At 48.1% G+C, this 23,949-nt stretch overlaps 1 protein-coding gene across 3 annotated transcripts in view; it reads left to right on the forward strand.

Annotated features, from left to right (window-relative positions):
- The window catches only part of SLCO3A1 (solute carrier organic anion transporter family member 3A1), a 310,384-nt gene that overhangs the window by 215,647 nt on the left and 70,788 nt on the right, over positions 1 to 23,949 (forward strand). For all 3 annotated transcript variants that reach the window (XM_060617729.3, XM_060617728.3, XM_060617730.3), the window contains exon 3: positions 14,830 to 14,928. In XM_060617729.3, the coding sequence (XP_060473712.1) occupies positions 14,830 to 14,928 (99 nt within the window). The remainder of the gene's footprint in view (positions 1 to 14,829; positions 14,929 to 23,949) is intronic.

Here is a 23,949-nt window from a genome sequence, read left to right on the forward strand (position 1 = left end):
GGCAGCGCCCCCCCGTGGTCGGCACTAGTAATGCTCCTGCTTCAAACCCCGCTCCCGCCCTTGGCCGTGAGTGGGGTATTTCCCTCCTCTGATGTTCTTCGGCTTTTCTCCCGCACTGACGCGCCCTCCTGTCTGGTGTGCGACGTTCAGCGCGTGTATTTCGCAACCTGCCTCCTGCAGGGCACAGTGAAGCGTCCGAGGTAATAAACAAGACCAGGGTCGTGTGCAGACAGAATTCTCTGCTAGTTTTACATCCTGCCAGTCCTAACCGGGGAGCAACATGCATGCGGGGCGCCGTGTGCTGACTTCATCCTGACGTCGGGGGGGTCCTGGGACAGCTGCGTTAACGCCAGTGCTTCTCCCCGTGCGTCTAATGCCCTAGGCCATTTGGGCAGCACGCTACAGTTTGCAAATACTGTTCCCTGCCTTGTCGCGGGTGATCCTCACACCCCTCTTGGCAGTGCCTGGGGTGCTAGGGCGTCGTGACAAAGTACCACGGACCCGCTGGCTGAAGCAACAGATGCTTATTTCTCGCAGCTCTGGGCTCTGGGAGTTCAAGATCAACCTGTCAGCCAGGTTGGTTTCTCCTGAGCCCCTTTCCTTGGCTTGCAGACGCCCCGCCCTTCTCCTGGTGCCCGCATTTTCTCTGTGAGTGCACTTCCTCCTTTTTATAAGGACAACAGTCCTTTGGGACGAGGGCACACCCTAATGGCCTCATTTTAACTTAGTCACCCCTTTAAAGGCCCTGTCTTCAAGGCCCTAAAAGCCCTTTAAAGGCCCTGTCTTCAAATATGGGCACATTGTGAAGTCCTGGGGTTAGGGCTTCCACAGGTCGAGTTGGGGGGACATATTTACAGCTGGAGCCGGGAAGGCTAAGAGAGCTTGAGTGCCTTGAGCGTGGCCAGGGGTCTGCTGTGCACAAGCTGAGACTAGGAGCCCAGGCCCCCCACCCCATCACCCCCCCGCCCCCCCCCCCCCCAATCTCTCCACTGTCCCCTGCTCGTCACTGGGCGGAGGGATAACAGGAAGCCCTGGATTTCTCCACCCTGTGATCTGAGAGCTTCTGGGAAGACCCTCCTTGGCTGGCAGGCAGGCAGGATGTGGGCCCCTCAGGAAGGGGCAGCCTGTTGTTTATTTGGGTGGGCTTCCTGCCGGCATGCTCATAGCTTCCCAGCCCTCCCTCCGCCAGCTGCATTTGTCATCAGCCAGTGCAGTCTCGGGGACCCTGGGTTTTCGGGGAGCTAGAACAGAGGATGGGGGGGAGGGCAGGCATGCTCTCACTTGCTTTGAAGACTCAGCCAGCTCCAGCCCTGCTCCTTGGTACCTGCTACATACAAAGAAGCTGCCGGAGAGCTTGATGGTGGTCCCTGCCCTGACATGTCAGGCCCCAGGGCTACCAGCCAGGGAGCCACACCCTGGTCCCTGCTGACAGGGGGTTTCTCCCTGGGCAGGGTGGGGTGGGGTTATCATATTCGGATGGCCACTGGCCAGCCAGCCGGATGGACGCATGCCCTCACCCTGGTAAGGCTCTGCTGGGCAGGAGGGGAAGAAGAGAAGCTGGAAGAAGTCTGGCCTTGTAGCATGACCTTCGTTAGAGGCACGGTTTGCATAATGCTGGGACTTCCCACCTCTCCCAGGCCTGGATGGTAATCAGTTCATAGTTCACCAAACACTGGGTCCTTCCTCCTGGCAAAGGGCTGCATCACCCTGTGGAGAACCAGATTGTGTTCTTGTTGTGGTCGTCGTTTTTAAATAAGACTTCCGCCTTCCCTGAGCCTGCAATTCTTATGGCATGCCTGGTACATGGAATTTGATTTTTGTACCCAGGCAGACTATAAGCAGAACTGCAGAAAAAGTCTCAGGGGCTGTGGCAGAGGAAGGAGGGGGAAGGAAGAAGAGAGGAAATCTAGGAAGGCCCCTTGGAGGAGGTGGTATGGAAGGCAGGCTTTGAATGGAGAGTGGAACTTTGGTACACTGTCCAGGGCCTGGAGGAGAGGGGGAATCTGGGTGGAGGACCAGTAAAAGTAAGGACTGGAAACCGGCGCTAACTAGTGGCCGCCCAAGGTATGCCAGGCAGTGTTCTGTGGTCAAGTTCACAGTTCTGGTGGCATACAGGGCTGCTTTGGCTGCACGAGAGAGAGTCAGGTTCTGCCACCAGCTCAGTGACCTGAGCCTGGCCACGCCCAGCGTCCGGCTGCCCCTCCGACTTGCAGGCTGATGTCAGATAGCGTTCACGTCCTTCCCTCTTCCTGTGTGCCCAGATGTATTTTGTACCCACTGGTTCCTTGGTCAAGGTCAGCCAAATCAGAACCCAGAGGTTCTCAAGCTGGGTGCACAGAAAATCACGCTAGAGCACTTAAAAAAAAAAAAAATCCCAGTGCCTGGGCTGTGCCCCAGATCACCTACATCAGATCTTGGGGGGTGGGACCTATGCATTAGTATTTCCTTTTTGAAGCATCCCACATGATTCCAGTGTGCCCCAACTTTGAGACCTGGGGAAATGGCTGACCTGAGAGGCACTGGGGAGCATGCTAGAGGAAAGGGACGTGTAAACTCTAGCTCTGGGACATAGCAGGGCAGCATTACAACGTTAGCATTTTGTTTATAAACCTTGCAAGGAGGATAATTCGATTACACAAATTGGCGTCCAGCGTCTGGCACGTCTGTGTTCGGCGAACGCTCGCCTCGTCATCCTCTCTTTACCTGCCTCCCCCCTCAGAGATAAGCAAGGTCAGTTATGTAATTCTGCCAAGCTACTGGCAGTGGGCACCAGATAAATATGTATTGCATGTTTTGCAGGCCTCCTACTGTGGATGGATCATGTTTTATTCATGCACGTATGATGCACAATGTTCCTTCCTCGGGGAGAAATTTCAGCCTGAAGATTTCAACACGGAAGAATACATTTGTATAAATTGAGGGCACGGAAGGCTAGTGGGAGAGGAGAAGAGCAGTGCTCTGAGGGTTTCATTGGCAGTTAGGAAGTGGAGGCCAGGGAAGTTCAAGGCAGGACTCTCTCTTTTCTGGGCCGGCGCTGCCCTCTAGTGGGAAAAAGCCCTGACTGCTTGAGGGGACCGTCAAGTGTTAAAATTCCTGAGTCCAGCCAAAGAAATAAGGATGCAGGTCTAGGGGAGACCAGCCATGCAGGCCTCCTCCCTTCTTGGACTCATTATCCCTGAGATGCAAAGAAAATTCTAGAAGGCTTCACATGCATTGCATCTAATTCTATTCTGCAAGGTAGCTATTCTTATTCCCAGACTCACAGTTGGGAACTGAGTCATCTAGAAATTGAGACGTATAACCCGGATCCCATGCTAGGTCTGGGGGATTCCAAAGACTTCACGGCTGTACCATTATGTCCTGACTGTTATTTCCGTAAGAACTTAGGTGGTCCCCAAGGCCTCAGTTCAAATTTACCTCCACCACATAAAAGCTGTGTAGCCTTGGGGCCATTGACTAACCTCTCTGAGCTTCTGTTTTCTCCTGTACAAAAAGACTAGCATAATACGCATATCGAGTGGTCATGAGAAGTTATGTTTGACCTCAAGCATGTCAGAGGGGATAAAGACTTGAAAGCAGTTGCCTTAGGATGGTAGGATAATAGTAAATTGTCCGCCTTTCTGAATGCATTATTTTTACACTCAGGCAAAAACAAAGGACTGATTAGACTGCTTTCCTTCCAAAGGAGGCCAGAGCACTCACCCCGAGCTACCAGCGTAGGGAGATACTGCTGGAGAGGATGTTCCCTTGTTTTCTCGAAGTTCTGTCAAGTGAGACTCAGGAACCCTCTAGAGAAAACCACAGACTTCCCCTGAAGTGATCTCTCCTTTTGTCAAGCCCCAGACCCTCAGCCCTGCCCTTCCCCTGCCCTGCTCAGCGCTCCCAGTCGCTGCTTAGAAGTCAGTGCTGTCACATGAGATCACCGTGTCCTTGGGTGCCCTCCCTCCTCACGGCCAGGGAGGGACCTTGAGCCTGGCCTTGGGTGCTGGGCAGGGCGGTTCCAGCATGTGTTAGTTTTGTCCTTCCCCATCATCTTGAGGGCAGCAGAGAAATACCTGGACCTTGTAATCTTCCTTTCCATCAGCTCCTTAAATTCTACTTCAGTAGATAATTCTGTTCTTTAAAAATACACTCTTTAGAAAATCTTCCAGTTTTTTTCCAGGCCATCTCTTAGGAGACTTGTGTATTTCTTTTAATTATTGTTTTTATTTATTTAGCTATATTTTTATTTAAATTCAAGTTAGTTAGCATACCATGTAGTATTGGCTTCAGGAGTAGATTCCAGTGATTTGCCCCCTATTCATAACACCCAGCGCTCATCCAAACAAATGTCTTCCTTAATGCCCCTTCCCCATTTAGCCCATCCCCCCACCTACCTCCCCTCCAGCAACCCCCAGTTTGTTCTCTGTATTTAAGAGTCTCTTATGGTTTGCCTCCCTCTCTGTTTTTATCTTTTTTTTTTCCTTTCCTTCCCCTATGTCTGTCTTTCGTGTCTCTTAAACTCCACATATAAGTGAAATCATATTTATCTTTCTCTGACTTATTTGACTTAGCATAATACCCTCCAGTTCCACCCACGTTGTTGCAAATGGCAAGATTTCACTCTTTTTCATCACCGAGTAGTATTCCTTTGTACATACACCACATCTGGTTTTTTTTAAGTTTATTTTTGACAGAGAGAGAGAGAGAGAGAGAGAGAGAGAGAGAGCGCGCGCGCTCATGAGCAGGAGACACAGAATCTGAAGCAGGCTCCAGGCTGCGAGCTGTCAGCACAGAGCCTGACGCGGGGCCCGAACTCACGGACTGTGAGATCGTGACCTGAGCCGAAGTCGGATGCTCAACCGACTGAGCCACCCAGGTGCCCCATGTATCCATATACCACATCTTCTTTATCCATTCACCAGTCGATGGACATTTGGGCTCTTTCCATAATTTGGCTCTTGCTGACAGTGCTGCTCAATTAACCTTCCATATAGGGACAGACTGGAAGGGATTATCTAAATGAATATCAGTGTTTCTGTGTGGGCGGTGACAGATGATGATTTGTGCCATCATCCTCGTACCAGTAGTAGCTAAAATTTATTAAGCACTTACTGTCTGCCGGGTGCCATGGAAAGCCCTGGCCATGCACTGACCCTTTAAACTTTGAAACCACCTTGGAGGGGAAGTGCCATTATTATCCCCGCCCTCGCGTGAGCGAGCATGGAGCCCCCACAGCAGATAAATCCCCTTCCCAAGCTCACACAGCTAGCGAGTGCAAGCTCTGGCCAGCCCCAGGGTCTCTGCTCTTGGCCACGTTCGGGGGGCTTCTCTATCCTTTCCTTATACTCAGATCATTCTTCAGCATGTGTTTCCTTTAAAATGAGGAAAAAGGGTTTGAATTTATTCTTTTTTTAAAGTTTTTATTTATTTTGAGAGAAAGAATGTGACCAGAGAGGGGCAGAATGTGTGAGAGGGGCACGGAGAGAGAGACAGAGAGAGAGAGAGAGAGACAGAGAGACAGAGAGAGACAGAGAGACAGAGAGAGAGAAATCCCAAGCAGGTGCCACGCTGTCATTGCAGAGCCCAACACAGGGAACAGTGACATCATGACCTGAGCCGAAATCAAGAGTCAGACGCTTAACCAACTGAGCCACCCAGGTACCCTGAAGAGGTTTTATTTTTAAATCAACCTATCTGGTCTCACCAATGCAAAAATACATGGGAAGAAATACACTACAAATACAAGACTGCCCAAAACGAAATAAGAGAATGATGGTATTTTTGTTAGATGATTCAGTATTTTCCAGTCAGTAAGCATCTCCCACCCTAAGTAACCAAAAAAGTAAAATTCAGCAGAAAAGAAACTCCTGCTATTAGAAGTACCAGTGAGAATAACTGACAGCTGTTACTATTTTGTTTTTATTTTTTTGTTTTGTTTTGTTTGAGAACATTCCAGAAGTTCCAGGAACTTCTCTGAAGCATTTTTTATGCACTCACACATTTCACCCTCAACCCCTCCCCCCCCAACCCCCCCGTAGGAGATGTTGTGAGCCCATTTTACAGAGGTGGAAACTGAGGTGCAGGGAGCATTTATACTGTGCTCTCAGACACACAGCGGTGGAGGCCATTTCCATGCAGGGTCCTGGAGTATTTCTGAGAGCACTGAGCAGGGCAGAGGAAGGGCAGAGCTAAGGGTTCTGGACGTGACAAAATGAAAGATCACCTCAAGGGAAGCCTATGGTATTCTCTGGAGAGTTTCTGAGATTGGCTGGGTACAGCTTGGAGAAAATGAGTAGCTGTTTGTATATAAGTACTTATGTTGCAGATGCATGTGATATGTGACAAATGTAACAGTCATATTTTTGTGCAGAAAACATACTACAGTTTAACAAATTGTGAAATAAACATGCATGTAGCCTGTAACCAGACCAGACACAAAACCAGCACCCCAGAACCACCCCCACCACACCCACCCCCCGCCCCCTGCCTCCTTGAAGATCACAGTTCTCTTCTTCCCTCCATCCCTGGCAAGCAGCAACCACAGTCCTGACTTCTATTCATTTCCCTGTTTTTTCATTATGCGCGGACTACCTAGTTATATATCACTAAATGGTTTGATTTTGCTGCTTGGAATTCTGTATAAGTAGAATCAGACGAGTGTTCAGTCTTGCCTGTGTTCTTCTGCTTGGCATTGTGTCTTTGAAGGCTCATCCGTGTTGCCGATCGATGGTTTTTCTTCGCTGTAGAGTAATTCTAGAGGATGGAGATGTCCCCGTGTGTTTCTCTGTCCTACCATTATTGATGGGTACTGGGTTGTCTCCAGTTCCATATGAGCATTCTTGGATATGTCACCCAGTACATGTCAGACTTTCTGTAGGGTATTTACCTTAGAGTTGGAATGGTGGGTCGTGGTGTAAGTTTATCTTCAGTTTTTCAGATACTGTCAAAGTTTTTCCAAAGGGGTTGTCCAGTTTACACGCCTACCAGCAGCGTGCAAGAGTCCCACATTCCCCACATCTTTGCCAACATTCAGTATTGTCAACGCTCTTTAACTAGCTGATGTGGTAAGGACGTTTCACTGGGGTGTAATTCACATGTCCCTGAATTCTAATGAGGTTGAACATCTTTGTCCTAGTCTGTTGTTCATTTGAATTCCCTCTTTTCTGAGGGACCTGCTGAGGTTTCTGTCCCCTTTCCAACTGGTTTGTCTTTTTTTTTTTTTTTTACGAGTTTATAGTAATCTTTATATAGTCTAGACATGAGCCCTCTGATTCTTGTGTGTGTTTCTTAAGGATGTATGTTACGCATATATTTTCCCACATTTTCACTTTCTCAGTGGGCTTTCTTGGTGAATCTGATGAATGACCTTCTTAATTTTAACGTAGACCAGTTTATCAAGCTTTTCTTATACGGCTAGTGCTTTCTTTGTTTGGTTTAAGAAATCTTTCCCTACCCCTACATCATGATAGTACTTTTGTCTGTTATCTTTCAGAAGTTTTATTATTTTGCTTTTCACACACAGGTCTCTGATCTCCCTGGAATTGATTTTTGCATGTGTTGTGAGGCTGGCTTCCCCCGTGCCACCCCCCCCCCCCCCGCCGTCCCCCACCCGCGACTCTAAGTTGAAGTTGCCCCAGCACCATTTATGGAAAAGATCATCCTTTTCCTTGCTGCTTTGTATGTACACTTTGCCATAAATCAGGTGTCCACATAAGCGTGACTCTATCTTAATCATGATAGCTTTATTATTTTTAAATTTTTTTTAATGTTTATTTATTTTTGAGACAGAGACAGAGCATGATCAGGGGAGGGTCAGAGAGAGAGGGAGACACAGAATCCGAAACAGGCTCCGGGCTCTGAGCTGTCAGCACAGAGCCCGACGCGGGGCTCGAACTCACGAACCGTGAGATCATGACCTGAGTCGAAGTCAGAGGCTCAACCGACTGAGCCACCCAGTCGCCCCTATCATGATAGCTTTAAAAAGAAGTCCTGAAAAGTGAAATGAAGTAAAATAAAAATAAAGTAAGTCCTAATATTCAGTAGGGCAAGTCTGGACAATTCTTCTTAAAAGGTGTCTAGGCTGCTCTTGCCTCTCAAGATTTCTATAAAATTAGAATCAGTATGCCACATTATACAAACAAAAACTGTTTTAGTATTTTCATTAATGATTGTATATCAGTAGTATAATAAAGTTGACTAATTCTTCCAGGGCCAGTGAATTCTAAATCGATGTCTCCATTTGGATTTTTTTTTAACATTTATTTTTGAGAGAGAGAGAGAGAGAGAGAGAGAAGGAGAGAGAGAGAATCCGAAGCAGGTTCCAGGCTCTGAGCTATCAGCACAGAGCCAGACACGGGGCTTGAACCCACAAACTGTGAGATCATGACCTGAGCCGGAGTTGGATGCTTAACCGACTGAGCCATCCAGGCGCCTCTCCATTTGGATTTTCAAAATTCTTCTGGTTCTATGTGACTGTCCTGGCCCTCTCTGTCACACAGGTCCCCTTGGTGCATTGCATCTAGAAGGAGGCACTTTGATGGGAGCGTCCTCGGTGCTGTGAGACTTGTGCAGTGAACATCATCCAGGGATATAGTAGGATGGGGGCCGGGCTTGGGCACAGCCACAGCCAAGGAGAGTTGCTCACTCCCTCTTTTTATGGCATTGCTGTAACTAGCATTCTTTTCTATGCACCCTTTCAATAGTGAACTAACTTTTCATCACACTGGGCCAAACCAAGAATAGAAAAAAGAATAAAACCCATCTCTGTCTCCTAGGGCTTGGAGTCTCCTCCAGCTTCTCTATGACTGTGCCCCAGTCAACACCAGCTCTGAAAAATGCCCCACAAAAAATGTTCCACAGTCAAGTAATTAACAAACAACTTCATGCAATATCCTGTTCTTGGAGAGTCATGTGGATATTTATAGTTGTAAGGTCTGAGAATTTACTCAAATTTGCTTAATGGGTTGCATTAGTTTCCTATTACGGCTGTAATGAGTTACCACAGACTTAGTGGCTTAAAATAACACAAATTTATGATCTTCCCATTCTAGAGGTCAGAAGCCCACAAGGTGTTTTCTCTGAGCTAAAATCAAGGTGGGCGGGGGTGGGAGGGGTGGGGTGGGGGAGGCTGTCGTCTTCTAGAGAATTCTCTCTGGAAGGGAGAATCCATTTTCTTGCCTTTTCCAGCTTCTAGAGGCTGCCCTGTTCCTGGGCTCATGACCCCATCCTCCATAATCTTCTTTCTCCTTTTGCATTGAAAGGACCCCTCGTGATTGAGCCCTCGGGGGTAGTCAGTATAATCCCTTTATCCGGAAGTCAACTGATGAGCCACCTTCCTTCCATCTGTAGCCTTAATTCTCTTTTGTCATTTAAGGTAGCATTTACAGGTCCTAGAGATTAGGACACCGACGTCTTTAGGGGCCAATAGTCGGCTTCCCACACGGTGTGGTGGCACATCAGTCAAAGTGCTAATGTGACGTCCAAGACTTGGTTCCATGCGAGGTCTTTCAGGGGCTCTGCTCCTTCATGCACTGGCTTTCCTCTTTGGCACCACCCCTGACCTTGCATGGTGGGTTGGTCTGTTGCTGGCCCTTCTTACACAGCACAAACTCCACGGGAAAGCAGGGATTTTGTTCACTAATGTGTCCCGGCGGCTTGCACCGTGCCTGGCACCTAGTAGGTGCCATTAATGTATTTAGAAGGACTAACAATGCAGTATTGAAGTTCTCTCTAGGAAGGCAGCAAGCTTCTGGAGGGCAAAATCCATGGCCCGTTCATCCGCTCTGCCCCAGCATCCAAAGAGGGCCAGTGCTAACCTGGAAATGGGGTGGCTACACCAGAGGTCGCCAGCCTTTCTTAGTTCAATCTGCCCTTTGTATCCTAATTACATTGTTTACAGAGCCCTGAGTCTGAAAGACCTATCTAGCTGTTCTGTTTATCAACCAAGTTAGGTTCCAACTACTTAATAAATGTCGGAAAAACTAACACACATCTGTCAAAAGAAAAAATGTTTATTTTATTTGTAAATAAATCTAGCCACAATAATGGGATATGGGTCGCTGCAAGGGGAGGACTGCACAGTTTTGCACACCTTGGAATTCGACTGGACTCCCCTGCGCTCATTTCCTGCTGCGCATTGATTTCCACACAATATTTGCTGTTTGTCCCAGCAACTACAGAAGACCCAGTTCACAAAGATGAGTTAGTTGAAAAGAACGTATGTAGCTCGATCCAGCGTTGAAACCCACCAGGTATCTCGAGTGAGTAGTTTCATGCATGGCGCCTAACACATGTCAACTATTGTTGGGGTTTCCCTCAAAAACTTAAAATATCTGAGGCGCCTGGGTGGCTCAGTCAGTGAAGTATCCGACTCGTGGTTTCGGCTCGTATTATGATCTCGCGGTTCGTGAGATCGAGCCGCACATCGGGCTTTGCGCTGACCGTGCAGAGCCTGCTTGGGATTCTCTCTCTCCCTCTCTCTCTCAAAATAAATAAACTTAAGAAAAAAAAAATATCTTCAGGGCGCCTGGGTGGCTCAGTTGGTTGAGCGTCAGACTTCGGCTCAGGTCACAATCTCGTGGTCTGTGAGTTTGAGCCCCGCGTCGGGCTCTGTGCTGACAGCTCGGAGCCTGGAGCCTCCTTCAGATCCTGTGTCTCCCTCTCTCTCTGCCCCTCCCCCGCTCATGCTCTATATCTCTCTCTCTCTCAAAAGTAAATAAACATTTAAAAAATTAAAAAAACAAAAAACCTTAAAATATCTTGTGGCACCCCCGTGAGTTCATTGTGGTACTACCCCCCCTCCCCAGGTGCCTCTGTTCACATTGTAACAGAAGAGACTCAGACGTCTCTTGTTTAACCAACACTTCCATGGCTCTTTCTGTGTGTCTGACACTGTTCTAAGAGCTTTACAAATAATTGGGTCATTAAATCCTTGGCACAGTCCCGTGAAGTGGGTGTAATATTCCCATTTTACAGAAGAAAAAGTGAGGCACAAGGAGGTTCGATATACCTTGCCCAAGGTCCGTGGAGCTAGGATTTAAATGCAGGGGGCCCATGGCTCTCTCCTGAGCCGCCTCTAATGTGGTTTTCCCCGTAGCGGGTGGGAGAAACCTGACTTGAGATCCTGGCTATGCTGTTTTTCTAGCTTTGTGTTGGGAGTGAGGTGTGAAACCTCTCTGAGATTGTTTCTTCTTCTGTGAAATGGGCACAGCGGATCTCCCTGAGTCATTGAAAAGATTACAGGAGATTACAGGTGTAAACGGCAGGGCTTGGGGTAGTAGGGCCGAATGGGCCCTTCACCTTTAGTGGCTTTTCTGTGACTAAATTTCTACTCTCCCTAATCGCCCCTCCCCTTCTAGTGTCGGTGAATCTGGCAGGCAGCAGGGGGCAGCACTGAGCCATGAAGCACGTCCTCTCCTGTCCTGAAGGCAGTTACTGCACAGGGATGGTGAATTTTAGCACTGGACAGTCTTTTTCCCGTCTGTTTGGGCAGAACGTTTGAAGTGGTTTTGTTAAACAAGAAAAAAATCGCAGCCTAGGAGGATGAATCGAAAGGAGGGCAAGGAAGTGCGTTCAGAAGTACCCATCTGTAAGATTGTAGCCCACCTCATACCCTCTCTGGGGGATAGCGTTCCCCTAAAGACCCAGAGTTGTGCTCTGTGATGCTGCTTTTATTTGACTTGTTATCCTAAGATATTACTGAAGTGGAAAAAGGGTGTTTCCTGATGCGTGAAGACCCCCGCCCGTGTCACTGCTGGACTGTTCCTTGGAAAATATTTTGAGAATTTGTATTGAAGGTTTCCTTGACATCTCTCTGAGGAAGAGCTGCTTAGAAGATGCCCCTAGAGATTTCAGCTGACGGGGGAAACACCCTTCATACAAAAACTACAATGTGTTCGGGTGCCTGGGTGGCTCAGTCGGTTAAGCTTCACACTCTTGATCTCTGCTCAGGTCATGATCTTGAGGTTCGTGAGTTCAAGCCCTGCATCAGGCTCTGAGCTGATGGTGCAAAGCCTGCTTGGGTTTTTTTTTTTTTCTCTCCCTCTGCCCCTCTCTTGCTCTTTCTCTCTCTCTCTCAAAATAAATAAACATTTAAAAAATGTTTTTAAATACACGTGTTCTGTATCTTATGTTGGTTTTTGGAATTGGGTCCTATCAGGTTTCTCTGGCATTGCAGGAGGACTCCATCCTGTGAAAATGGAAAGCCACAACCCCAACACCTTGGAAACCCTTGTCCTCTCCTAGAGGGACTAGAGTTCTTGGCTGATGGAGAGGAAGCCTCGGTGCGTGGTGTCTCCATGGGAGGTCTGTGCCCACCTGAGCTTCCAGAATGGATGGCTGGCCTGTGTGTGGGGTTTCCATGGGGCTCCCGTGGGCAGCCGAGATTGAGGGATTCCCCTTCTTCTGAGTTACAACTTGCCATGAGGGCAGGAGGCCCGGGGCCTGGGGTCCCCAGCTGTTCCATGAAGGACTGACCTGTCCAGACTCTCCACTGTCCCTAAGTGGGGTCGAAATTACTGAATTGTCTCCACAACCTCTTCAGCACATCCGTTTTTTCTTCCAACGATACTCAAAGCTTAGACCTTTGACCTGTTAAGTATTAGCTGTAACTTGCATTGCTCAATCTCTGGGGGATGCATCAGTGGTTATTACATTGATCGGGTGTTTTATTTAATGGGGATGAGAGAAAGCGTGTTATCCCAAGGGGTGGGGGGTGTCTGAGGGGCTCAGAGTGACTGCTGGGATATCAGCAGTGAGTCACAGGGTAGTTTTAGGGCCCTTGGCAGGAGAATTGTGGTCCTGTCTCCCGTGTCCCTTCCTTTTGGAACTACCTGAGCAGATGGTTTGCTCGTAGCCATCTTTTAGGGTACCATGACTGACCAGTGGCTCACCTCCGCCCATAGCCTGGATGGGAGGACATGGCTGGCCTCACAGTTTTGTCCTGAAGCAGAAATCCCTTCAGGCTATGTTGGGTGCTGCTCTTGCCTTGGAAACCTCCCTGTCCACGCCCCCACCCCTGCCCCCTGGGCCTTGGTCTTTCTCTGCATCTCTTCAGGGAATAGGGCCAAGAGTAGCTCTGGTCCCTAACTCTACCTGGCTAAGGAGAGCCTCCCTAATTCTTGCCCATATCTGAAAGATGCCTATATTCTAGACTTTTCCAATAATACCCCCAAACTTTCTCAACTTCCTCCACTTAGTTATCTTAATCTAAGTTGTGACAAACCAGAGCCAGTGTACTAATGAGGTGCATATTGATCCTGTCAAGATTCTTATAAACAGGAATAACTGTGAAATTGGGGGGTCTCTGACTGGCTATGGGAGCAGGTGTTTTGAGACTCTAGAACTTCGATGTGAGACTCTAGAACTTCTAGATTGCTCCAAATCACAGAGTAGGATTTCACCAAGAGTGGATTTAGCCCCATTTCCATGATATAAACCATTCTCTTTTCAGTCCTTCCTTTATCAAACAATACCCCCTTCTAAGCTATCTTCAAATGATTGCTTTGGGGTCTGGGTTTCTGTCTACAAATGGGGAAGACATGGCTTCCTTTGCCAAGTATGTATAAACCAGATGAGCTCCTGCCTATAGTTTATGTTTTCTCGCCACCTCTTAAGACAATGAGCTCTGGAAGGTTAAGATTCTTAACTTTTGGTCCAATGCTAAATCTCCATCCCTCCGACTACTGCCTGACACATAGAAGGAGCTTGATAAATACTGAGTGCATGAATGAATATTTGAGTGGTTCCGTGTTGACATCACCGAGAGAAATCAGGATGAGTTCGTCTACCCCTGTGAGCAGACCACAAGTACTCTCCACTGAGCTCGGGTTCCCTTTGATTGAATTCATCTCCAACTTTGTTCTTCCTGTGTCCACGTGGGTTGTTAACACCCATCTTTTGGGTTATCTGCTTGGGTCAGAGCAAGCCACGTATTGTCTGTCTCCACAGCCAACCAGCTTCTTGAGGGAAAGGCCACTTTTTCACTGCTATTTTTATTCCCAGGGCCTTGGTAACTGTCATTGCTCACGGCATGTTCTACGGAACTGAAATTTAGTTGAATGGATACAGCCTGTGGGTTTTAGTCTGGGCTCGGTACCTTTCCCAGAATGAATAAAAAGGTTTGTGCAAAATCTCAGGTTCTGTCTCCATCAGATACTTACGTACATGTCTAGAACTGTCTTCTCAAGTCCTATGGAAAAGCTTGAATCCTAACAACTATTACAGTAATAGATAGTAACTCCAAAATATGGAGGGGGAAACTGCAAAATTAAAATGAATAAAACATCTAATTAAATGTTCTCAAAGCATACCATTATGTCAGCTCTGGTTTTTTGAGAAATTAGTGCCCATAAACATTTTATTACATTTGAAAATAATTTGTGGTTTTGACTTTTCTCACTTCACAACAATTCCTGAATTCGTACAGCGAGTGTTGAGAAATCTTAGCCAACCGTAAATTAAATGAATTACATAAAGCCAAATAAATGTGAAAGCAAAATTATAAAAATCCTTTCAAAAATGTTTATGACAGAAACAATTTAATGACAGACGTGGGTGTGTTTTAATTTGGTTGATACGGTGTGGGAGGGAGTCCTCTAAAAGTAAGTGCTCTCAGGGCCCACGAATATTCAGTGCAACCTACCAAAAAACCAGAGAAGTCTTGCATAACAGTGCTTCAGTACTGGGACTTTTTTTTAACTAATTCCTAATGGCATTTATATAATCAGATTTCTTATCTGGTCAATGTGAAGTAATATCCTTGACCTTTGATTCTTTTGGTCATCAGCTGCCTTTTTTTTTTTTTTTTTTTTTTTTTTTTAATCTAATCTCTGTTTCATCTTCTTTCAGGAATCCTGTTCACGATGCTGGTATTTGGACCAGCCTGTGGATTTATCCTGGGCTCTTTCTGTACCAAAATCTATGTGGATGCAGTCTTCATTGACACAAGTAAGGAGTGTATCTCAACTTTTGTATCGCCATCCGTAAGCGTGCCCTCCATCGTAAGGGAGCCTTCAGGCTTTGGGTTCTAAAACCTTGCTAGTAGGGGCAGGCTCCATGCATGGAGCTGTAGCTGCTGGCTCAGCAGAGGTCGAGGGAAGGAGCGTTGAGTGTTGGCTCCGATGGCCTGGGATCCAGTGTGTACTCCACCAGCGTCTACCCGGGGGCCGAATAATCCCTGGAGTTGATTTTACTCCTCGAATCTGGATCGTCCTCATCTGTCAATGAAGGGTAACAATAATTGTATCTGCCTCGCAAGGCTCCTGTAAGAATTAAACGAGAGGATAGATGTGGCAACGCCTGGCACTTTCTCACAGAATGTCGGTCCATTTATGTATCTGAGAACCCTGCTTTCTGAACATGCTCTGGAAATACAAGTGGACCCAGGGGGTCAATGAGACAGAAGATTTGAAACTTCTTTCTGTAAGATAGTGTTGTGGTGGCCTTTATGAGGAAACAAGCCATACCTCAAAACCATTTTGAGCAACTCTTCTTGTGATCCTAGCAGGAGGAGCAAGGGTATTTTTCGGATTACTCTGCAAATCCCCACCCGCCCCTGCCCAACCCTCGGCACACTTTGAGCTGACGGTGGGTTAGTTAAGATAGGCTAGGTTATGCAGTGGTAACACACAGTTCCCAAATGTTAAGTATTTAATTTAATTTATTTATTTATTTTTAAAATATTTTTGAGGGAGAGCACAAGTGGGGAGGGGTAGAGACAGCGGGAGACACAGAATCAAAAGCAGGTCCCAGTCCCTACACTGTCGGCACACAGCCCGACGCGGGGTTCAAACTCCCAAACCGTGAGATAATGACTTGCGCCAAAGGCGGACGCTTTACTGATCGAGCCCCCACCCCACGCCCCTTAAGTGATTTTTTTTTTTTAATTTTTTTTTTCAACGTTTTTTATTTATTTTTGGGACAGAGAGAGACAGAGCATGAACGGGGGAGGGGCAGAGAGAGAGGGAGACACAGAATCGGAAACAGGCTCCAGGCTCCGAGCCATCAGCCCAGAGCCCGACGCGGGGCTCGAACTCACGGACCGCGAGATTGTGACCTGGCTGAAGTCGGATGCTTAACCGACTGCGCCACCCAGGCGCCCCCCCTTAAGTGATTTTATACAACCGAAGTTGATTTCTCGGGCATGCTACATACCCAGTGCAGGCTGGCAGTGCTGGGGAAGATGAGACACAGCTCATCAGGGACACTCCAGGACCTGGCCCACGGAAGTTTCATCTGACGCCAGCCTGCCCAGTTGCCAAGGCAGGAAACCAGGCTGTGGCGAGGTGTGCGTGCTGGCTCTTGAAGCTTCTCCTCACGTTTTAGTGGCCAAAGCAAAAGTCATGTGACATCTTAGTCTCCTACTGCTATGTAACAGATTACCCCAAACTTAGTGACTTAAAACAACAGACAGTTATCCCATTATAGTTTATTTCTGTGGGTCCAGAATCCAGGAGCATCTTGGTTGGGTGGTTCTGATTCGGCGTCTCCCATGAGGCTGCAGTCAGGATGTCGACATGGCCTCCAGTCATCTCAGAGCTCAGCCCGGGGAGCTTCCGCTTGTAAGTTCACTTCCAAGGCTGTTGGCAGGCCTTGGAGGATCCGCGTTCAGGCTCACATCCATGGGTCTCTCTACAGGGCTCCCTCACCAGGGTTCCCCCAGAGCAAACAACCCAAAAGAAGGTGAGAGAGAGCAGCTGAGACCAGAGCCATGGTCTGTTTGTAACCTCGTCTCAGAAGTGGCAAGTCATTGCTTCTGCATTCTGGAGGGTTGAAAGCAAGCCTCTGGTTCTGGTTTACACTCCGGAGAAAGGACGTGAATACCAGGGGTAGGATCGTTGGTGGCCATCTTGGACACTACCTACCACGTGTGGTCACGACTCCGACTATGAGCCGAGAACAGCACACGCTATTTCTGTGCAGTTCAGTGAGCAGAGAAGCCATGATTCCTGTCTCTCGGAGAACTGAGCGCAGGAAGCCATCCCAGCCTCTCCTCCTCATACCGATCTATTCTCAAGATCAATAAGAGCTCCATTCCTGGTTTCTCAATCCATCATCTCTGGGCAGTGCTAAATTTACCAATTCACCCCAAAGAAATAATGTGGTTTTCAATCTAATCAGGTTGCTTTGTGATTCACTCCATTAATCCCACTGATATATCTACTTATAGCTAATGATGTGACGAATATCCAAGTGGGGAGGGAAAAAAGGAAGCAAATGCAGCTTTATTTACTTATTCTTTTCAAGTGCCGGGTTTGTTCAGGAGGTGGTTGGATGCTGCTGTGTTGTAGCAGTTGGTTGACCTTTGAACCCCCACTCCTAGCGAGCCCGAGGACGAGCAGAAGCCTGGTCAGAGAACCAACGTGTGGTGGGAGTTGGCCGCCATTTTGATTGCATGAACAAAAAAGCTTCCACCACTGTGCCAAAGGCAGTACAAGATAAGAATCACAAAAGAGGGGGAGGGGGTTGCATGCCCCGTGCAATGGGGAAGCCTGCCTGGAAGGAGAGGCCAAGTGGCCAAGAAGCATATTCTGCCCTCAGCGTGTAGGCAGTGGTCCCCTTAGGTTAAGGCCCGTGGGTTAGTTACCAGAATCTCTGAGCCAGAAAGGACCTCACATCATTCTCTTCCAACCCTTTCATTGTACAAATGAGGAAACTGAGGCCTGGGGGGGGGGGGTGGGGGGACAGGGATGTACCCATGTCTTCTGAGCAATGGAAGCTCTCTTCCTGGGAATGAAATAGCATCTTTTCTCTGTGCCTGGAATGACCAAGGGGTGGACCTTTGGTTCATTCATGGTTCCCCTCGGTGTGCCATTCATTCCTTTGCTCAGGCTGTTCCCTCAGCCTAGAGTCCTGCTCGCAGTCCCGGGCAACATCTGTCCTCACCCTCTGGGGGGTTCACTGGAAGTTTGAAGCCTCCCCGGATATAAGACAGAGGGGCACGTTTCTAGTCCACCTGGGCATCTTGCTGATGGTAGCCTCCCCCTCCTCCCGCCACGAGTTAATAGCAGAAGTCCCATCCAGTGTGTCTCTAGGAAAGAGAAGGGAGCAACGTGAGTCACCACCATCTTTTGTTTGCATCCTTGCTGAGGGCTCTGGGAGCGCTGATGCTGCTCTTTACCAGTAGAGGGCAGAAGAACATAACTTATTCTATTCTATTGGAGAGTAAGACCCAATTCTAGTTTCCAGCAATTTTGATGATTTCTAATCTTGTGACTAAAACTCGTTCTCTCTGGAGCAGATTTGGGCCGTATTTTGAGAATGGAGTTCTTAATTCTTTAGGGATGACCCTGCTCTATTTTTTCTTCACTGGTGAAGACAGAGCCCCTCTTTAGGGCTGTCCAAAGTGAAGCCTGAATGTAAAGGGCCAGACTCACAGCCACGTGTTTTTGAAACCCCAGCTGAGAGCCGGGAAGGGGACTGGGGAAAACCGTGGTCTGGAACTTGTGGGGAGGCAAGCAAGGCAGAGCCCTTGTCACGGGGCAGTTGGAGGAGAGAGTGTGCCCTCCATGCAGGCTGGCTGCAGCTCAGGACACAGGGTTGAAAGGGAGAGAGCAGCGAGGGAGGCTGGTTGCAGTCTGTGTGGAGGGGAGGTGGTTGGTTGTAGGAACAGGCCACCTGTGGGGTGGAGAGACCCCATGGGCAGCTTCCCAGTAGGGCTCTGCTGGCCATGTTTAGACACCAGGCTCCCTCTGCCCCTCTTCTTAAGGATAGATGCCTCTTCTGACACCCCACGGAAGGAAGGATGCTGCCTCCAGAATTGCTTTCATAGAATATCTTTTAAAAGTGAAACCAGTTGAGAACCAAACCCAGAAAAGAGAAGGACTTGGTAACAGCGTGTGCCCCAAAGCACTGAACTGAGCAACGTTAACAGTGGGTTTAGCAAAAGCAGATTGGTAACGGCAGCCATGACCTGACCCCTTATGAAGGCTGTGTATAGATGGCCTCTTCCGAACCGCAGAACATTCCCATTGGAAGGTGGGTCCTGCTGTTATTCCACTTAACAGATGAGGTGTTCTCATGCAGCGATTTTGAGTTCTGAGCTCCGGTGCTGGAATCAGACCTCCATTTAAATCTCAGCTATGCCCCTTCCAAGCTGTGTGATCCCGAGGGCATTTCTCCTCATGGGTCTGGGCCTGGATGACAAGAGTTAATCGTGCAAAGCATGTAGCACCGTGCCTGGTATATAGGAAGCATACAGTCAGCGAGAGGTTAACTCATTTCCAGCTAGCAGGATTCAAACCCCAGGCCTCCTGCGTCCCTGGAACTTCTCCAGGACTTTCCAAAGGCTGCCCCCTTCTGTGGACAAAGGCCTTGCTGAGATGACCTAACCTCATCACATCTGTACAGACCCCTCCTAAGGCATGCACCAGCCAGTTCCCTACCACTGCGTGGTGTTTGCAGCTAGAATAAGATATGTCTGTATGTTTGCTTCGTGAAAAAGGTCAACCAGCCGAGAGCCTCCCACCCTGCCACTCTAGGGCTGGCTGCTGGATTCGCCCGATTCCTTCATGTTAGACTAATTAGCTCAACAGCCAGGATCCTGAACATTCCATGCTGCCCTCTCCTCTACCCTCAACCCCTCCCTGTCTCCAGTTTCTAATTTGGTCTGTAACTTAATGATACTCTTGGAATGCTTGAGTCCCATAGCAAAAGCTTCACAAAATAGGTTAGACAAATAGGTAAATGGACTGAAAAAATGAAGAAAAAAAAAAAAAAAAAAAAACTGCCCAGAGAGCCATGGTATCACTTACCCATCAGCGTGGCCTGAGAGTAAGAAGTCAATGTCCCAAATTTGCTTTGATCTGCTCTTCTCACAGTCTCAGGTGTCCTCATGGGCTGGCTTGGTTGTTTGCTTCGTTTTAAACTGGTTTGCCTCTGTTCCCAGTGACTGTTCTTTCGTACCTATAATGGTAGCAGTCCTCAGAAGTGGGAGACAATCTCAGCCCCATCTGTTTACATGACCTTCAACAGAGGAAGCTAAACACTGCCAAAAGCGTGCTCAGCCTACCCAACGAAACCACAAAGACACTCCGGATGTTGGATTCTAAGACGCGGCAGGGTTAGAAAAATGGCTGTCGTAAAGCAGAAACCCTTCGTGCCTGCAGGCAGCGAGGCAAAGGCAGGCCTGGACTGTGCCGATCTCCTGGCAGGCAGACCTCTCCATCACAGCGATGCTTTGCTTCACTTGTCCACGCCTGGAATGGCCAAGGGTCTGATGAGTGCCTGGGTAGAGCTTAGCTAGTCTGCTCAGAGTCCTCTGAGGATGCTGTGTCTTTGCTTGGGCTGTTCCCCCAGCCTGGGATACTGTCTCCACCCCATTCTTTCCAGTGTCTTTTTTTCTTCACGGTTGCAGTTTCATTGGCAATGAGCTATATCAAGTAAACGAGACAGATGGGTGCTTCTTGGTTCTGTTCTGGACATCTTACTGACCACAGCCTTCCAGAAAAAGCTGACCCTGCTGTATTTTTTTTAAGATCAAGACACTACAGGGGCACCTGGGTGGTTCAGTCGGTTAGGTGTCCACCTCTTTGTTTCAGCTCAGGTCATAATCTCACCGTTAGTGAGATCGAGCCCTGCATCAGGATCTGTACTGACAGCATGGAGCCTGCTTGGGATTCTCTCTCTCTCAAAATAAATAAACTTTAAAAAAAAAAGAAGAAAATAAGATCCAGATACTCCACGGGGGCCAAATTGCAAGAAAAGCAAAGAGGTTTTCACCCCATTGCCCACCTGTACCCGAAATGGTACTTCGCTATTTCAAGCCTTCCCAGGATCACTGTTCCTAAAGAGCATGACTTTTTATTTCCTAATAAGCCTTTTGTACTAGTCAGGGTAGGCTTGGTTCTGCTGTGGTAACAAACACCTCCAAGATCTTAGTTGCTTAGTAACACTAAAGGTTTGTTTCTCGTTCGTGCTGTATATACCGTGCATCTGCTCATCGTTACCTTGGGTACCGTCCCCGGAGGATCTCATGTGCTTCTATGATCAGGCAGGGCAAAAGAGCATGACAAGTCAGGTGCCGGCTCACCTGTGGTTCTCCACGGAAGTGACACGTGTCCCCGTGCTCACATTTCAATGACAGAGTTCTGTGGTGCCTGGCTACGCCCAAGGGAGATGTCATCCTCGTGTTCTCAGATGAGGAGATCCGAACGAAGACCTCGGTAACATCTACCACCGCATTCTTTGCCAGCTGACATAGACAAGTCTCCGTCAGCTTTGGTAATGCTGGCCTCTGCTGACCGGTGACTGGCAGGCAGGTGGGGAGGGATTTCCCCCATCTCTTCTCAGGAGGTGCCTCAGCAAGGACTTGTCTCTCAGGCTGGGTTCCAGCATCGTCTTCCTGTGAACCACGAAAAAATCGGGACTAAAACTCCACCCCCAACCTGGACCTGAGGGCAGCATGCTCCAAAGCTGAGTGGTTTCTTCTCAGAAGGTTCTTTCTCTCTCTGCCACAGTGCTCTGGATAGTTGAGATGGAGAGGGGAGGAAAAAAAAAAAAATCAGTACTTCCGAAAATGGTCAACTGTGATTTTCCTAGATCTACAAAACCCTGCCGCCCTACCACGCCTTCCTACACCCCTCCCCCCCCTCACCCCTGTGTGTGTAACAGGCAGGCCTTGGTCTGACACAAGTCACATACTCTTCCCTGTCTTGCAAATTATGAGCAAACGCTGGCTTTCCATGCACGTGTGCATACCTACAGGGAGCGAGTTGACACATGCACATCCGCCTCCCTACCATAGCCCCTCTCCCTGGGATGTTTCCTCACACATAGAAGAGACTCCCTAGCTTACTAACTAAAATATGACTCTCTACGTGCTACTAATTTTGTTCCCCCTAAACAACTGCCAGGATTTCTCTCTCTCTCTCTCTCTCTCTCTCTCTCTCTCTCTCTGTCTCTCTCTGTCTCTGTCTCTGTCTCTGTCTCTGTCTCTCTGCTGGCTCACATCTGCCAGCTTTCAATTCCCCGTTTATGGAGCCCATTGACAATGGAGGGAGATACCAGGGCTCCCTTTTTACGTCTTTTGTTTTCATTCATTGCTTGGCAGCTGGTGAAGAAACACTGTAAGTGACTGGTGGAAACAATCCTTCCTGCTCAGCTACCAGAGGCAGTCTGACTTCTTCTGTCTTCTCTCGTTTGCATAAAGATGCTTTGAAGATCACCTTGGGTTTCCTCATGCCTTTTGAAAGCTTTCCCATACTTAAAAAAATAGATAGATAGATAGATAGATAGATAGATAGATAGATAGATAGATAATGTGTTTCAGGGGCACCTGGGTGGCTCAGTCGGTTGAGTGTCCGACTTCAGCTCAGGTCATGATCTCACGGTTCGTGAGTTTGAGCTCTGTGTTGGGCTCTGGGCTGACAGCTCAGAGCCTGGACCCTGCTTTGGATTTTGTGTGTGTGTGTGTGTGTGTGTGTGTGTGTGTGTGTGTGTGTGTCTGTGTCTGTCTGTCTGTCTGTCTCTCTCTCTCTCTGCCCCTCCACCACTCATTCATTCTCTTTCTCTCTCTCTCAAATATTTTAAAAAACCTGTTTCTTGAAATTCCCGTTCCTGTAAATATACACTTATAAGTAGAAATACTAGGATCTGCCATATACTAAGAGCCTACTATGTTTCAAGTGATTGTTGCTCATTACCTTTATTCCTTGCAAGCCATCTGGGTGGATGTCAGCTTTATTTTGCAAATGATCGAACTAAGACTCAGAGAGGGTAAGTAGCTTGCCCAGCATCCCATGCTAGTGAGCAGCAAGGCCGTGATTCACCCCTAAGCCTGCCAAAGCTTATACCCTTCTCTTCTCTGACATGCAGCTACGCAAAAGCATCTGGTCCTTTGTAGTGCCCTAGATGCAGCTGCTGGGTTGATATCAAAGCCTCCAGAAGAGAGACCACCAATGCTATAAAGGCCAACTCACCACCTGCCGACAAAGTTGGTGGTCTTCGGCCCGTTGCACAAAGTGCAGGAATTAATCATCCGCTCAGGGAGCCCAAAACAAAGTCTTAGGCAGTCCAGAGGGGCCGTGTAGCAAAGTGATAAGGAGCATGGCCCATGGCATCTGGATGCCTGTGGCCCAGCTCTGTGCACTTGGGCAGAGTACCTAAACTTTCTAAGCCTCGATGTTCCTACCTATGTAAAATTGGGATCATAGAAGACTCTACCTTGTAGGGTTGTGGGGAGGGTTGATCAGAACAGGTAAGAATACACCCTGCATAGAGTGCTTGGGTGGCTCAGTTGGTTAAGCATCCAACTCTTGATTCCGACTCAGGTCCTGATCTCACCATTTGTGAGTTCGAGCCGCACATTGGGCTCTGAGCTGGATAGCACAGAGCCTGCTTGGGATTCTTTCTCCCTCTCTCTCTGCCCCTACTCCGTGTGTGTTCTCTCTCTCTCTCTCTTTCTCTCTCTCTCTCAAAGTAAATAAACATTTAAAAAAAATACACTCTGCGTGCTGCCTGGTGCAGAGCAAGCCCTCAGTAAATGATGGCTGGGATTTTCATTAGCAGGAACTGACGAGTCTTCAGGGAGAGTTTTACCAGTGGTGAAGTGCTCACCCGGTGTCTGTGGTCATTCCTCTTCCCAAGCCTGTCCACCCATCTGGTCCAGGCCTGCAGCCCTGTTAGCTCTTAGCTCATATGCCATGCTCCTGTCTCCAAGAATTTCCTTCTGGGCTCCAGAAGCATGGGATTATCACCAAAGAGACATTTCTGAGCAGCTCATCTGGGAGTGCTCTATGAAAAGCAGTTGTAGAGAAAGACCCCGCCCCCCCCCCCAAAAAAAAAAAGAAAATCTACCGAGGGGTAAGCTATATAGTTTATGTCTTCATGACTTCAGCTGGGGAGTCACAGAAGGAATCACAAATAATAGCACAAGACTACGTGCACACTGCCTTTAAGCCCTGCAGAGCTCTCTAATAAAGGACTGCCCAAGCCACAGGCACCATCAAGATTTGAATGAACCTGTCCACT

This window comes from Panthera onca, chromosome B3 (genome assembly GCF_046562875.1).
Source record: "Panthera onca isolate mPanOnc1 chromosome B3, mPanOnc1 haplotype 2, whole genome shotgun sequence".
In the NCBI taxonomy this organism is placed as follows: Eukaryota; Metazoa; Chordata; class Mammalia; order Carnivora; family Felidae; genus Panthera; species Panthera onca.